Source organism: Phalangium opilio, unplaced genomic scaffold (assembly GCF_054372755.1).
Source record: "Phalangium opilio isolate 3A_F unplaced genomic scaffold, DU_Popi_V2 ptg000209l_1, whole genome shotgun sequence".
Taxonomy (NCBI): Eukaryota; Metazoa; Arthropoda; class Arachnida; order Opiliones; family Phalangiidae; genus Phalangium; species Phalangium opilio.
In genome coordinates, this window is record NW_028324217.1 from 3,351,165 (window position 1) to 3,366,688 (window position 15,524).

The 15,524-nt window shown below is 39.2% G+C and overlaps 2 protein-coding genes across 2 annotated transcripts in view; one reads left to right on the top strand and one right to left on the bottom strand.

Moving 5' to 3' along the window:
- Positions 1-12,810, bottom strand: part of LOC149618412 (organic cation transporter protein-like) — a 42,902-nt gene extending 30,092 nt beyond the window's left edge. The window contains exons 1-6 of the mRNA XM_089855748.1: positions 12,355-12,810; positions 11,211-11,314; positions 10,682-10,836; positions 10,008-10,176; positions 9,041-9,185; positions 8,885-8,976 (exon numbers count right to left, since the gene is read on the bottom strand). Of these exons, the coding sequence (XP_089711874.1) occupies positions 8,885-8,976; positions 9,041-9,185; positions 10,008-10,176; positions 10,682-10,836; positions 11,211-11,314; positions 12,355-12,810 (1,121 nt within the window). The remainder of the gene's footprint in view (positions 1-8,884; positions 8,977-9,040; positions 9,186-10,007; positions 10,177-10,681; positions 10,837-11,210; positions 11,315-12,354) is intronic.
- The window catches only part of PGAP1 (GPI inositol-deacylase), a 116,517-nt gene that overhangs the window by 31,329 nt on the left and 69,664 nt on the right, over positions 1-15,524 (top strand). The gene's annotated exons all lie outside the window — the stretch shown is intronic.

A 15,524-nucleotide genomic window follows, 5' to 3' on the forward strand; every position in this document is an offset into this window, starting at 1 on the left:
ATAGCATTAGACCCAACTATGGAGGCTCGTAACTCTGGTTCTACCAGAGATACGGGAATGTAAAAAATGTCACCTTGACTTAAATGTTCGGATAATTATAAAGGTCTTTAGATATCCCAAGAAAAAAAAAAGAAAAAAAAAACATCGCGGTTTTGAACCTATGGCCTTCCGGGTGTGAGGCGGATGTGTTAACCACTACACTACAGATATGATATTATGGGTGACCGAGAATACAAGGCCGAGTAATTAAGGAAAATGTAAACAAACAACTCCTTCCTTAGGAATAGCATTAGACCCAACTTTGGAGACTCGTAACTCTGGTTCTAGTAGAGATACGGCGATGTCCTTTGAGTATGTTATAGTGCAATTTGTCCCCCATCTAACCATACTAAAAACGTAGGGCTACGACAAACATGGGCCAAGTAATTAAGCAAAACGTAAACAAACAACCCCTCCATAGGAAAAGCGTTTGACCCAATTTTGGAGGCTCGTAACTCTGGTTCTAGTAGAGATACCGGGATGTCCTTTGAGCAAGTTATAGTGCTATTTGTCCCCCATCTAACCATACTAAAAACTTTGGGCTACGACAAACAGGGGCCAAGTAATTAAGCAAAACGTAAACAAACAACCCCTCCATAGGAATAGCATTAGACCCAACTTTGGAGGCTCGTAACTCTGGTTCTACCAGAGATACGGGAATGTAAAAAATGTCACCTTGACTTAAATGTTCGGATAATTATAAAGGTCTTTAGATATCCCAAGAAAAAAAAAGAAAAAAAAACATCGCGGTTTCGAACCGATAGCCTTCCGGGTGCGAGGCGGATGTGTTCACCACTAAACTACAGATATGTTATTATTGGTGACCGAGAAAACAGGCTGAGTAATTAAGGAAAATGTAAACAAACAACTCCTTCCTTAGGAATAGCATTAGACCCAACTTTGGAGACTCGTAACTCTGGTTCTAGTAGAGATACGGCGATGTCCTTTGAGTATGTTATAGTGCAATTTGTCCCCCATCTAACCATACTAAAATCTTTGGGCTACGACAAACATGGGCCAAGTAATTAAGCAAAACGTAAACAAACAACCCCTCCATAGGAAAAGCGTTTGACCCAATTTTGGAGGCTTGTAACTCTGGTTCTAGTAGAGATACGGGGATGTCCTTTGAGTAAGTTATAGTGCAATTTGTCCCCCATCTAACCATACTAAAATCTTTGGGCTACGACAAACATGGGCCAAGTAATTAAGCAAAACGTAAACGAACAACCCCTCCATAGGAATAGCATTAGACCCAACTTTGGAGGCTCGTTACTCTGGTTCTAGTAGGGATACGGGGATGTCCTTTGAGTATGTTATCGTCCAATTTGTCCCCCATCCTACTATACCAAAGGTTTGGGGCTGCGTCAAACTGGGGCCGAAAAATTAAGCGAAATATTCAAAAACATGCCATAGAAATAGCGTCACACCCAACTTTAGAGACTCGTAACTCTGGTTCTACTAGACATAGAGGGATGTCCTTTGAGTATTTTATGGTCCAATTTGTCCCCCATCCTACTATACCAAAGGTTAGGGATTGCGTCAAACAGGGGCCGAGTAATTAAGGGAAATGTTCAAAAACAAGCCATAGAAATAGCGTCACACCCAGCTTTAGAGGCTCGTAACTCTGGTTCTACTAGACATGGGGGGATGTCCTTTGAGTATGTTATAGTCCAATTTGTCCCCCATCCAACCATACTAAGAACATATGGCTACGACAAACAGGGGCCGAGATATTAAGCAAAATGTTCGTCAACGTATGGTATCGTCTCACTTATTGTTATTATATTACTTATGATTTTAACACTGAACTTTGTAGGCTCATAACTCTCGTTCTATAAGAGATACGGGGATCTCCTTTGGATATGTTATAGTACTCTTTGCTCCCCATACAAGGATACTTTAAACTTGAGGCTACCTCAATATCGTCGTCAACTTATTTTTTGTCTCACTTATTGTTAGGAGGTTACTTTTGGTTTTTGAAAATAAATTTTGCAGGCTCGTAACTCTTTTTCTACTAGAGATACGGGGATGTCCTTTGAGTATGTTATAGCCCAATTTGTCCCCCACCTAACCATACTAAAAACTTTGGGCTACGTCACACCCAGCTTTAGAGGCTCGTAACTCTGGTTCTACTAGACATGGGGGGATGTCCTTTGAGTATGTTATAGTCCAATTTGTCCCCCATCCAACCATACTAAGAACATATGGCTACGACAAAAAGGGGCCGAGATATTAAGCAAAATGTTCGTCAACGTATGGTATCGTCTCACTTATTGTTATTATATTACTTATGATTTTAACACTGAACTTTGTAGGCTCATAACTCTCGTTCTATAAGAGATACGGGGATCTCCTTTGGATATGTTATAGTACTCTTTGCTCCCCATACAAGGATACTTTAAACTTGAGGCTACCTCAATATCGTCGTCAACTTATTTTTTGTCTCACTTATTGTTAGGAGGTTACTTTTGGTTTTTGAAAATAAACTTTGCAGGCTCGTAACTCTTTTTCTACTAGAGATACGGGGATGTCCTTTGAGTATGTTATAGCCCAATTTGTCCCCCACCTAACCATACTAAAAACTTTGGGCTACGACAAACAGGGGCCGAGTACTTAAGCAAAACGTAATGAAACAAACCCCTCCATAGGAAATGCATTAAACTTAATTTTGGGGGCTCGGAACTCTGGTTCTACCAGAGATACGGGGATGTAAATAATGTGACCTTGACACAAATGTTCGGATTATTATAAAGGTCTTTACATATCCCAATCGAAAAAAAAAAACTTCCCGGTTTCGAACCTGTGGCCTTCCGGGAGTGAGGCGGATGTGTTAACCACTACACTACAGATATGATATTATGGGTGACCGAGAATACAAGGCCGAGTAATTAAGGAAAATGTAAACAAACAACTCCTTCCTTAGGAATAGCATTAGACCCAACTTTGGAGACTCGTAACTCTGGTTCTAGTAAAGATACGGCGATGTCCTTTAAGTATGTTATATTGCAATTTGTCCCCCATCTAACCATACTAAAAACGTAGGGCTACGACAAACATGGGCCAAGTAATTAAGCAAAACGTAAACAAACAACCCCTCCATAGGAAAAGCGTTTGACCCAATTTTGGAGGCTCGTAACTCTGGTTCTAGTAGAGATACCGGGATGTCCTTTGAGCAAGTTATAGTGCTATTTGTCCCCCATCTAACCATACTAAAAACTTTGGGCTACGACAAACATGGGCCAAGTAATTAAGCAAAACGTAAACGAACAACCCCTCCATAGGAAAAGCGTTTGTTTATTGTTCTACCAGAGATACGGGAATGTAAATAATGTCACCTTGACTTAAATGTTCGGATAATTATAAAGGTCTTTAGATATCCCAAGAAAAAAAAAAGAAAAAAAAAACATCGCGGTTTCGAACCTATGGCCTTCCGGGTGTGAGGCGGATGTGTTAACCACTAAACTACAGATATGTTATTATTGGTGACCGAGAAAACAGGCTGAGTAATTAAGGAAAACGTGTTTAAACAAACCTTGCCCTAGGAATAGCTTTAGACTATACTTTGCAGGCTCGTAACTCTGTTTCTACTAGAGATACGGGGATGTCCTTTGGCTATGTTATAGTACAATTTGTCCCCCATCTAACCATACTAAAAACGTAGGGCTACGACAAACAGGGGCCGAGTAATTAAGCAAAACGTAAACAATCAAACCCCTCCATAGGAATAGCTTTAGACCATACTTTGCAGGCTCGTAACTCTGTTTCTACTAGAGACAAGGGGATGTCCTTTGGATATGTAATAGTGCAATTTGTCCCCCATCTAACCATACAAAAAACTTAGGGATACGACAAACAGGTGCCGAGTAATTATGCAAAACGTAAACAAACAACCCCGTCCGTCGAATAGCATTACACTAAATTCTGGAGGCTCGTAACTCTGGTTCTACCAGAGAATGAAATACGGGAATGTAAATAATGTCACCTTGACACAAATGTTCGGATAATTATAAAGGTCTTTACATATCCCAAGCAAAAAAAAAAAAAGAAAAAAAAACTTCGCGGTTTCGATCCTGTGGCCTTCCGGGTGTAAGGCGGATGTGTTAACCACTACACTACAGATTTGTTCTTATTGGTGATCAAGAAAACAGTGAGAGTAATTAAGGAAAACGTAAACGATCAAACCCCGCCATAGGAATAGCATAAGACCCAATTTTGGAGGCTCGTAACTCTGGTTCTAGTAGAGATACGGGGATGTCCTTTAAGTATGTTATAGTGCAATTTGTCCCCCATCTAACCATACTAAAAACGTAGGGCTACGACAAACATGGGCCAAGTAATTAAGCAAAACGTAAACAAACAACCCCTCCATAGGAAAAGCGTTTGACCCAATTTTGGAGGCTCGTAACTCTGTTTCTAGTAGAGATACCGGGATGTCCTTTGAGTAAGTTATAGTGCAATTTGTCCCCAATCTAACCATACTAAAAACTTTGGGCTACGATAAACATGGGCCAAGTAATTAAGCAAAACGTAAACGAACAACCCCTCCATAGGAAAAGCATTTGACCCAATACTGGAGGCTCGTAACTCTGGTTCTAGTAGAGATACGGGGATGTCCTTTGAGCAAGTTATAGTGCTATTTGTCCCCCATCTAACCATACTATAAACTTTGGGCTACGACAAACATGGGCCAAGTAATTAAGCAAAACGTAAACGAACAACCCCTCCATAGGAAAAGCGTTTGTTTATTGTTCTACCAGAGATACGGGAATGTAAATAATGTCACCTTGACTTAAATGTTCGGATAATTATAAAGGTCTTTAGATATCCCAAGAAAAAAAAAAGAAAAAAAAAACATCGCGGTTTCGAACCTATGGCCTTCCGGGTGTGAGGCGGATGTGTTAACCACTAAACTACAGATATGTTATTATTGGTGACCGAGAAAACAGGCTGAGTAATTAAGGAAAACGTGTTTAAACAAACCTTGCCCTAGGAATAGCTTTAGACTATACTTTGCAGGCTCGTAACTCTGTTTCTACTAGAGATACGGGGATGTCCTTTGGCTATGTTATAGTACAATTTGTCCCCCATCTAACCATACTAAAAACGTAGGGCTACGACAAACAGGGGCCGAGTAATTAAGCAAAACGTAAACAATCAAACCCCTCCATAGGAATAGCTTTAGACCATACTTTGCAGGCTCGTAACTCTGTTTCTACTAGAGACAAGGGGATGTCCTTTGGATATGTAATAGTGCAATTTGTCCCCCATCTAACCATACAAAAAACTTAGGGATACGACAAACAGGTGCCGAGTAATTATGCAAAACGTAAACAAACAACCCCGTCCGTCGAATAGCATTACACTAAATTCTGGAGGCTCGTAACTCTGGTTCTACCAGAGAATGAAATACGGGAATGTAAATAATGTCACCTTGACACAAATGTTCGGATAATTATAAAGGTCTTTACATATCCCAAGCAAAAAAAAAAAAAGAAAAAAAAACTTCGCGGTTTCGATCCTGTGGCCTTCCGGGTGTAAGGCGGATGTGTTAACCACTACACTACAGATTTGTTCTTATTGGTGATCAAGAAAACAGTGAGAGTAATTAAGGAAAACGTAAACGATCAAACCCCGCCATAGGAATAGCATAAGACCCAATTTTGGAGGCTCGTAACTCTGGTTCTAGTAGAGATACGGGGATGTCCTTTAAGTATGTTATAGTGCAATTTGTCCCCCATCTAACCATACTAAAAACGTAGGGCTACGACAAACATGGGCCAAGTAATTAAGCAAAACGTAAACAAACAACCCCTCCATAGGAAAAGCGTTTGACCCAATTTTGGAGGCTCGTAACTCTGTTTCTAGTAGAGATACCGGGATGTCCTTTGAGTAAGTTATAGTGCAATTTGTCCCCAATCTAACCATACTAAAAACTTTGGGCTACGATAAACATGGGCCAAGTAATTAAGCAAAACGTAAACGAACAACCCCTCCATAGGAAAAGCATTTGACCCAATACTGGAGGCTCGTAACTCTGGTTCTAGTAGAGATACGGGGATGTCCTTTGAGCAAGTTATAGTGCTATTTGTCCCCCATCTAACCATACTATAAACTTTGGGCTACGACAAACAGGGGCCAAGTAATTAAGCAAAACGTAAACAAACAACCCCTCCATAGGAATAGCATTAGACCCAACTTTGGAGGCTCGTAACTCTGGTTCTACCAGAGATACGGGAATGTAAATAATGTCACCTTGACTTAAATGTTCGGATAATTATAAAGGTCTTTAGATATCCCAAGAAAAAAAAAAGAAAAAAAAAACATCGCGGTTTCGAACCTATGGCCTTCCGGGTGTGAGGCGGATGTGTTAACCACTAAACTACAGACATGTTATTATTGGTGACCGAGAAAACAGGCCGAGTAATTAAGGAAAACGTGTTTTAACAAACCTTGCCATTGGAATAGCTTTAGACTATACTTTGCAGGCTCGTAACTCTGTTTCTACTAGAGACACGGGGATGTCCTTCGGATATGTTATAGTGCAATTTGTCCCCCATCTAACCGTACTAAAAACGTAGGGCTACGACAAACAGGGGCCGAGTAATTAAGCAAAACGTAAACAATCAAACCCCTCCATAGGAATAGCTTTCGACTATACTTTGCAGGCTCGTAACTCTGTTTCTACTAGAGACAAGGGGATGTTCTTTGGATATGTAATAGTGCAATTTGTCCCCCATCTAACCATACTAAAAACTTAGGGCTACGACAAACATGGGCCAAGTAATTAAGCAAAACGTAAACAAACAGCCCCTCCATAGGAAAAGCGTTTGACTTAATTTTGGAGGCTCGTAACTCTGGTTCTAGTAGAGATTCGGGGATGTCCTTTGAGTAAGTTATAGTGCAATTTGTCCCCCATCTTTCCATACTAAAAACTTTGGGCTACGACAAACATGGGCCAAGTAATTAAGCAAAACGTAAACGAACAACCCCTCCATAGGAAAAGCATTTGACCCAATTTTGGAGGCTCGTAACTCTGGTTCTAGTAGAGATACGGGGATGTCCTTTGAGCAAGTTATAGTGCTATTTGTCCCCCATCTAACCATACTAAAAACTTTGGGCTACGACAAACAGGGGCCAAGTAATTAAGCAAAACGTAAACAAACAACCCCTCCATAGGAATAGCATTAGACTATTCTTTGCAGGCTCGTAACTCTGGTTCTACCAGAGATACGGGAATGTAAATAATGTCACCTTGACTTAAATGGTCGGATAATTATAAAGGTCTTTAGATATCCCAAGCAAAAAAAAAAAAAAACTTCGCGGTTTTGAACCTATGGCCTTCCGGGTGTAAGGCGGATGTGTTAACCACTACACTACAGAGATGTTATTATTGGTGACCGAGAAAACAGGCAGAGTAATTAAGGAAAACGTGTTCAAACAAACCCCGCCATAGGAATAGCTTTAGACTATACTTTGCAGGCTCGTAACTCTGTTTCTACTAGAGACACGGGGATGTCCTTCGGATATGTTATAGTGCAATTTGTCCCCCATCTAACCATACTAAAAACGTAGGGCTACGACAAACAGGGGCCGAGTAATTAAGCAAAACGTAAACAATCAAACCCCTCCATAGGAATAGCTTTCGACTATACTTTGCAGGCTCGTAACTCTGTTTCTACTAGAGACAAGGGGATGTTCTTTGGATAGGTAATAGTGCAATTTGTCCCCCATCTAACCATACTAAAAACTTTGGGCTACGACAAACAGCGGCCAAGTAATTAGGCAAAACGTAAACAAACAATCCCTCCATAGGAATAGCATTAGACCCAACTTTGGAGGCTCGTAACTCTGGTTCTAGTAGAGATACGGGGATGTCCTTTGAGTATGTTATCGTCCAATTTGTCCCACATCCTACTATACCAAAGGTTTGGGGTTGCGTCAAACAGGGGCCGAAAAATTAAGCGAAATATTCAAAAACATGCCACAGAAATAGCGTCACACCCAACTTTAGAGGCTCGTAACTCTGGTTCTACAAGACATAGGGGGATGTCCTTTGAGTATTTTATGGTCCAATTTGTCCCCCATCCTACTATACCAAAGGTTAGGGGTTGCGTCAAACAGGGGCCGAGTAATTAAGGGAAATGTTCAAAAACATGCCATAGAAATAGCGTCACACCCAACTTTAGAGGCTCGTAACTCTGGTTCTACTAGACATAGGGGGGATGTCCTTTGAGTATGTTATAGTCCAATTTGTCCCCCATCCAACCATACTAAAAACTTTGGGCTACGACAAACAGGGGCCAAGTAATTAAGCAAAACGTAAACAAACAACCCCTCCATAGGAATAGCATTAGACCCAACTTTGGAGGCTCGTAACTCTGGTTCTAGTAGAGATACGGGGATGTCCTTTGAGTATGTTATCGTCCAATTTGTCGCCCATCCAACGATACTAAAAACGTGGGGATCGAGTAAACAGGGGCCGAGTAATTAAGGAAATTACCCTTAATAGGTATAGCTTTACACTAAACTTTATAGGCTCGTAAAAGTCGTAACTCTTGTTCTACTTTATATACGGGGATGTCCTTTGAGTATAACAACAACCATACCCTCCATAGGAATTGCCTTACACCCAACTTTGGAGGTTCATAACTCTGGATTTTCTAGAGATACGGGCATTGTTATTCAGTATATATTGATTTAATCTTAACTAGAAAACATTGGCCAGGACGTTAAAATGTCATGGAAATTGCATTTTCGACTCAAAATTGCCCAAAGAACATCTCCCTGAATTTAGAAGCACTTATATATATTTTTTCGTTGAGTTAAAGACAAGGAATATTCTTACCAATATAAGTAAAGAATCAAAGTTCGTTTTCTCAGAGATGGTGTACGAAATAAGTCTATGGCGCTGTTTGACTTAACGTTTTGTTCTGATAACTGCAAATAGACTTTTGAATAAATTTCCGTAATTGCAACGCACTTCAAATTATCTAAAGCTCACTTTAATGATTGAGGACAGCTTAGCCACAACTTCGTCTAAATTATTTATTTCCATTTTGTTCATATCCAACGCTTTTTGCATAACTTTGATAGCTTCCTTGGGTCTGTTCTTAAGTAGCAACCAACGTGGTGACTCGGGTACTGTGCTAAAAATAACAGTTCTTTTAGAAGTATATAATTCTTCTCTTCGAGAGAAGTGTACCACCTATCACAAAGCGGTTACCGTATTTGTAACACGACTCTTTAATCCCAACCAACATCAGAATTAACATTTTTTATAGCAAGGTTAATTACTAAACCGAATCACATACGCCATGTAAATAGTTAATTTCTCATCATTACTATATCTATTAGCGCTGCTTAACTATTTGCCAAGGCGCATGCATGCGTGCGCTTGTGTGTTAATTAAATTTTGTTACAGCACGTCAATTAATACAATCAAGGTTTGTTGGTTAATTGATTGCTGCATTGGGATTTAGTAAATACCAAACAGTTATAGTTAATTCACCCTAGCACGGTGAGCTATAATTATATACCCATCTTAATTAAGTTTGATGAGCGGGATCGAGCAAATTAACAAAAAGGGTCTGTCTCCCTCGCCCGGGAAGAATCATTCATGTTACATAACTAAAGAATATTAAGAGGGGATACAGAGTGTCACGCTTTTTCAATTATCCTCTTCTGATACAGCTAATTATCCTAACTAGGCGGGTCTCGTTTACCGCCTCGCGAATTAATAACCTATCTCGCTGCGCGTTGCACCTTGCGTCTTACGCGCATAGGAACTCGCGTTGTTACCAATTACCAATGAAACGACAGTTAGAAAGACGCCATCAGAATTATTAATAAGCGTAGTAAGTTCTTAAGCCCGGTATACCCACAAAACCCGAATTCATAGAAATTAACATGGGAGCACAATGATTCCCAGTAGCGGTATGTATTCCTGGTAGAAACATTGAAATACGTACAAGTACATGAGGCAAAGCAAGAAGTAAGATATAGTGAAAATCCATTGCAAGTAATTGGAGTCCCTTAGAAGCCACGAGAGTCCTGGTAAAGCCACGTAATAAGTAACCCATCCAAATTCAACGGCGATTCCCAGAATTCCTCGGTATTCGATGCCACATATCTCCATGACTTTAATTCATTGTATAAAGATTTTCAATTTTCACTTAAACTAAAAGTTCAAGTACCTTTAAAAGAACGGCTGCCTTTTCTAAATACAAAAGGAATTAAATATAAAAAATAAATTATCTCTTATTACGATATGATAATTAGTACATTTAATTAGTCAGATTAAAAATAATCAAGGACTAGTGCCTCGCCATCCGCGTCTGCTACCCAGAACCTATCTTACCCTTACCTCTCACAGCCTGTGAGGATTCAACCAAGGGGTTAGAGGGGTTCGATTTAGCAGACGCCTGCACTAAACCAATGGCGGATGGCGAGGCAGTAGTCCTTGATTATTTTTAAGACTAATTAAATGTACTAATTATCATATTGTAATAAGAGATCATTTATTTTAATTTGTTTAATATTTAATTCCTTTTATATTTAGGAAAAAGCATCTGTTCTTTTAATTGAGGTATAATTAATTAGTTATATAAACGTTGTAATTGAGTGATTATCACCAAGTACTTACGCAACACAAAGCCAACGGAGGCCAAACCAATTCCAGAGAAGCCATAGAAAACCTTTCCTACTAGAATGTACTCGAATGAAGGTGCGAATTGACTTAATAATGACGCTGTAATTCCACAAAACATGCTAGACAGTAAAACACGTCGTCGTCCATATCTGTTTAAAAATTTTCAACTGTTAGTGGTGGCTATATAGACCTTTCCAATAATTTCATAAGAGAAGCAAACCTTACAGGGGCGGAGGAGATCACAACCTTCTTGGGTTATTTCCCTGGCGTTAACCAAGTAGCATGTGACCGCTAGTGGCTGAGAACGTTAGTTCCAGAGTTGTCTCTTGGTTGGCGCCAAGGGAATGTGTTACCTAAGAGGGGAGACGCCCTACCGCCCCTGTGTGTTGGATTCTCTTCAAGTGATTTATGGAATGGTCCATGCAGACTAGAAGACGGTAAACCGATCCCATTGAATCTAAATACCAAACTACCAAAGCTATCCCAACACATGTACATCTGGACGCAGGTAGACTAAACTCACCGGTCAGCTAAATGACCCAAGAATAGTGCTCCTACGACGTCCCCTACATGTTGAAGGCTGTTGGCCAATGATTTCATGTACGACCTGCTGCATACCAAGTTGTACTGCAATGTAATTTTGAGAAGTCATGATACAAGTAACTATGGAACAAGTGGAGTTTACCCTGATACTAAATACTTGGGGACGGGTTACAACAATCAAGGCCCGAGTAATCTAGCGATATGTTCGTAAACGTCCTCTCCATAAAATTAAGATGAGCTTATTTTACTAAGTTTTTTCTTCATATATTTATTTCCCCGAGTTTTCCAAGTTTTGCCTGTTTTCCAGGTTTGTATGAACCCTGGGACACTGACCCATCACGAAAATTGAATCTTAATTTAGTTGTCAATTTAAAATAATTAGCATGAAAAATATGCTCCGCACCCACGTGGTCTCGAATTCTGGGCCTTGCGTGTGCGAAGCGGAGGAGATAACCACTGAACAGCAGATACAGATAATGATTATCTGACTAAATCTTATTTAAATTAAAAACTAACTATAAAATAATAGAAAATCTGTATCTGACCATGCACTTCACCGGTCACTAATCCTACATGTGATACTGGCCATCTTCGCAGACTGACCTTATAGAACCCGGCATTCAACGGCGCTACCAACTGCGCCATGATACACAATGTTTATCTCTCTTTGAGCTAATTTAGTTGAGAATTTAAACTAATGAGCATTAAAGCATTTCACTACTCCCACGCGGCCTCGAACCTGAGGCCCTCCGTGCATGTAACGGATGATATAACCACTACACCGCAGATACATATACAAACAGGGATCGTTTGACTAAATATTATTTGAAATAATACCGTGTACATACAACGTTTGAAAACCGATTTCCCTGAGTTTTCCAGTGTTATTTTTTCCCATATATTTCCCTGAATTTTCCAGGTTTTTTCCCATATATGGAGTAATAACTACGGGAGGGGTATTTATTTTATATTAAAATCACCCCCTAGCAAACTTTAATTAATAATCTAGGCTTTGTCTATGAAGGGTTTTCCACACTAAGCCTGTGGCTTATTTACAGGTGGGTCCCTTTACTACCTACTTAGGGTTAAAACTATGAAACATATCAAAAATGGCCAGTACTAACCTCTTCGGTAAAGGTTTGTTTATAAAAACTCCTATCATATTCCCAGCTGTTACAAGGCACGACGCTTCCATTTGCAACGTACTCGCATTGGTTATTTTCCAATGTTTTCGCGTTCAAAATCCCGGTAAAATTTGTAAACGTCACGTGGGATTGTTCCACGCACGTAAAATTCAAATCAGGTGCCAGAAAAATGACACCTAACGATGAGAATGACGTAACACCATAGATATAAACAATAGTGGCGAAATAAATGATTTGCCAACGTTTGAATTTCCCCAACAAATTGCCAACATCGCTGGTATCTATGGATTTTATATCAACTTCACTCATAGTAGTTACGAATGCATCTGTCACCGCTGCCTCTTCGTTGACTACACTTTGAAATGTAACTGTAGTAGTTGTAAACGAAAACTCCTCGTCAAGGTCCGGTTTAGAATGCGACGAAATGTTTGCCATATTTTTAAACATTTTCCACGAGAACGTATATTTATTCACGCGTCAGGAAATGTTTTAAAAGGTAGTTGTTGATGTTTGAACACTTGCCACGAAAATGTCTCCTTCTAAAATACGTAGTTGTAAAAAGAATTGCTTACCTGTACCTGAAGGGGATAATACTGAAGAAGTGTGACACTCTTTATCATCTCTTAATATTATTTAGTTATGTAACATGAATGATTCTTCCCAGGCGAGGGACCCCTACCCTTTTTGTTAATTTGCTCGATCCCGCTCATCAAACTTAATTAAGATGGGTATATAACTATCGCTCACCGTGCTAGGGTGAATTAACTATAACTTTATGGTATTTACTAAATCCCAATGCAGTAATCAATTAACCCACAAACCTTGATTATCTTAATTGACGTGGGACCAAAAATTAATTAACACACAAGCGCATGCATGCGTCTTGGCAAATAGTTAAGCAGCGCTAATAGATATGGTAATGATTAGGAATTAACTATTTACATGGCGTATGTGCATGAGTCGGTTTAGCAATTAACCTTGCCTATAATAAATGTTAATTCTGATGTAGGTTGGTTGGGAAGAATCATGTTGTTACAATTACGGAACCCTGCTTTGTGGTGTGGTACACTTCTCTCGAAGAGAAGTATTATATACTTCTGCCTATACTCTAAGTAAAGGTATTAGCTGATTCAACCGGTTTAACCCGTAAGAAACTGAAACTATGATACTCTTATCCTTAAATAGCATCGCTCTGTACAGAATGTTCCTAAAAAGGGTAATTATAGGACCGAAGTATAATTGGTTCTATGGGAAATTAATTTTGAGTCGAAAATGTTCTATACTTCTATTTATGACATTTTGTTTGTCCTAAGGGACACTGGTTTCAAATCGAGTTAAGATTGGAGTATCAGTATTTTACGGATGACCCCTTAAATTTAATTAAGAAACTGATTTAGACAATAATTTCTAATTTAATTTAATTAAGGGGTCATCCCTAAAACAATGAAATCAAATCATAACTTGAAAACAATGTCCCTTAGGGCAAACAAAATGGAGATAGAAATTACATACATTTTCGACCATAAATCTATTTCCCAAAGAACATCCCCAGACTTAATTTATGCCACCAGAGTTATCAGAAACATCCTGAATTTAGATAAGGCTTTGTTCTTTAAATTATATAGGACATATCCGATTTTAAACATATCATATAGAATAATTTAATATTTATAAAGTTATGCGGACGTAGACTTAAAATGATTTACATACAATGGCCCAGGAACGATAATTGTTGTTGTCGTCTTACCACGGTACCACGTCGCTTTGTTAGCGATGAATGCCTACGTAACTCAAGTTACAAGTACCTAGTGTTAACCTTTACTGTTTGTTATAAACCAACTGAAAGGCGCTTGTTATAAGATTATAAGTTTATAAGATATGTTCCGTGATAAGTTTGTAAAATCTTTGGTAACTTGGAAACTGGAGCTTGTAATTTTGAAGTGATTGAAGTATAGGTCATAGATTCAGGGTAAAGCGACATACGCCTGGTGAGTGAGGCGCTGCTGTCAAATTTGGGTAACTTAGTAAGTTCAGACTAAATAGGACCTAGATGGAACTTGGTCCTAGCTGCAAAATTAATTAACCACCTGCACCGAGTGTAACTAGGACTTCAATTGACTCGCCTAATTGTCGTTCTCCTTCTCGAACTAGTTATCTCGAGTACTGTAAGTCTCTCAGTAGCATTACGAACTTCTATAGGTAGTGTCATACTTATGGAACGTATCTCATAGACTTATGGTCATAACGCTTTATCAAGCAGACGACACTGAAAAGTATTTAACAAAACAAATCAAACACAAACTCTTATAACATATAAAATTCTGTTTTTATTATGATGCATATCATTACACAAAAACAACAATATATGACACATGCACCACGTGGTGTACTGCAACTATATGTTATTCTTTCTCATGTGTTGCCAGTTGGTGTTCCCGTAAATACGAACGCCGGCTAAATTTGCGATCGCAGTTGTCGCAATCAAACGTTTTCTTGCTTCTCAAATGTACTAATCGAATGTGGTCCTGTAAATGTTTCTTGGAATTATAAGTTTTGTCGCAGTATTCGCATTGAACCAGTTCCTTTTCATGATGCTTTGAACTGCAATGGTACTTCAAGGTGTATAAATCGGGACATTTGTAATCGCATTCGTCGCATTTGATGTACCCCTTGGTTTCCGGTGTTGACGTCGAGTCATTAGTATCAACTGGGACCTTTTGGTCCCTATCAGATAACTTTCTTTTATTACTAATCTGACGAGTTTCGGCGTTGAACACTTCACGTAATGCGCTAGCAATGTCTATCATATCTTCGTCACTTTCACTGTCTTCTTCGGACATTACTAATTATTCAATAATTAAACTTAGTTTTCAATTACGAAGCCTTTAATCGCATTAAAAATACATTTACAACATAAAATAACATAGCGTGAATCCGTTGCAAAGAAAAATCTAAAAATATAGCAGAACTAGAAGCAGACGTCAGAAAAAAATGTAGTCTGCTAAAAATTCCCGCGGCGGCGGCCAGTCTTGGAAATAAGGATTTTTTTGAAACTAGTCCTCGGGACCAGTGACCCCCAGCGTCTACAATATTAAACTGGTCCTTGGGACCAGTGACCCTATCCCTAATTTATTTTTTACTAATCCTAT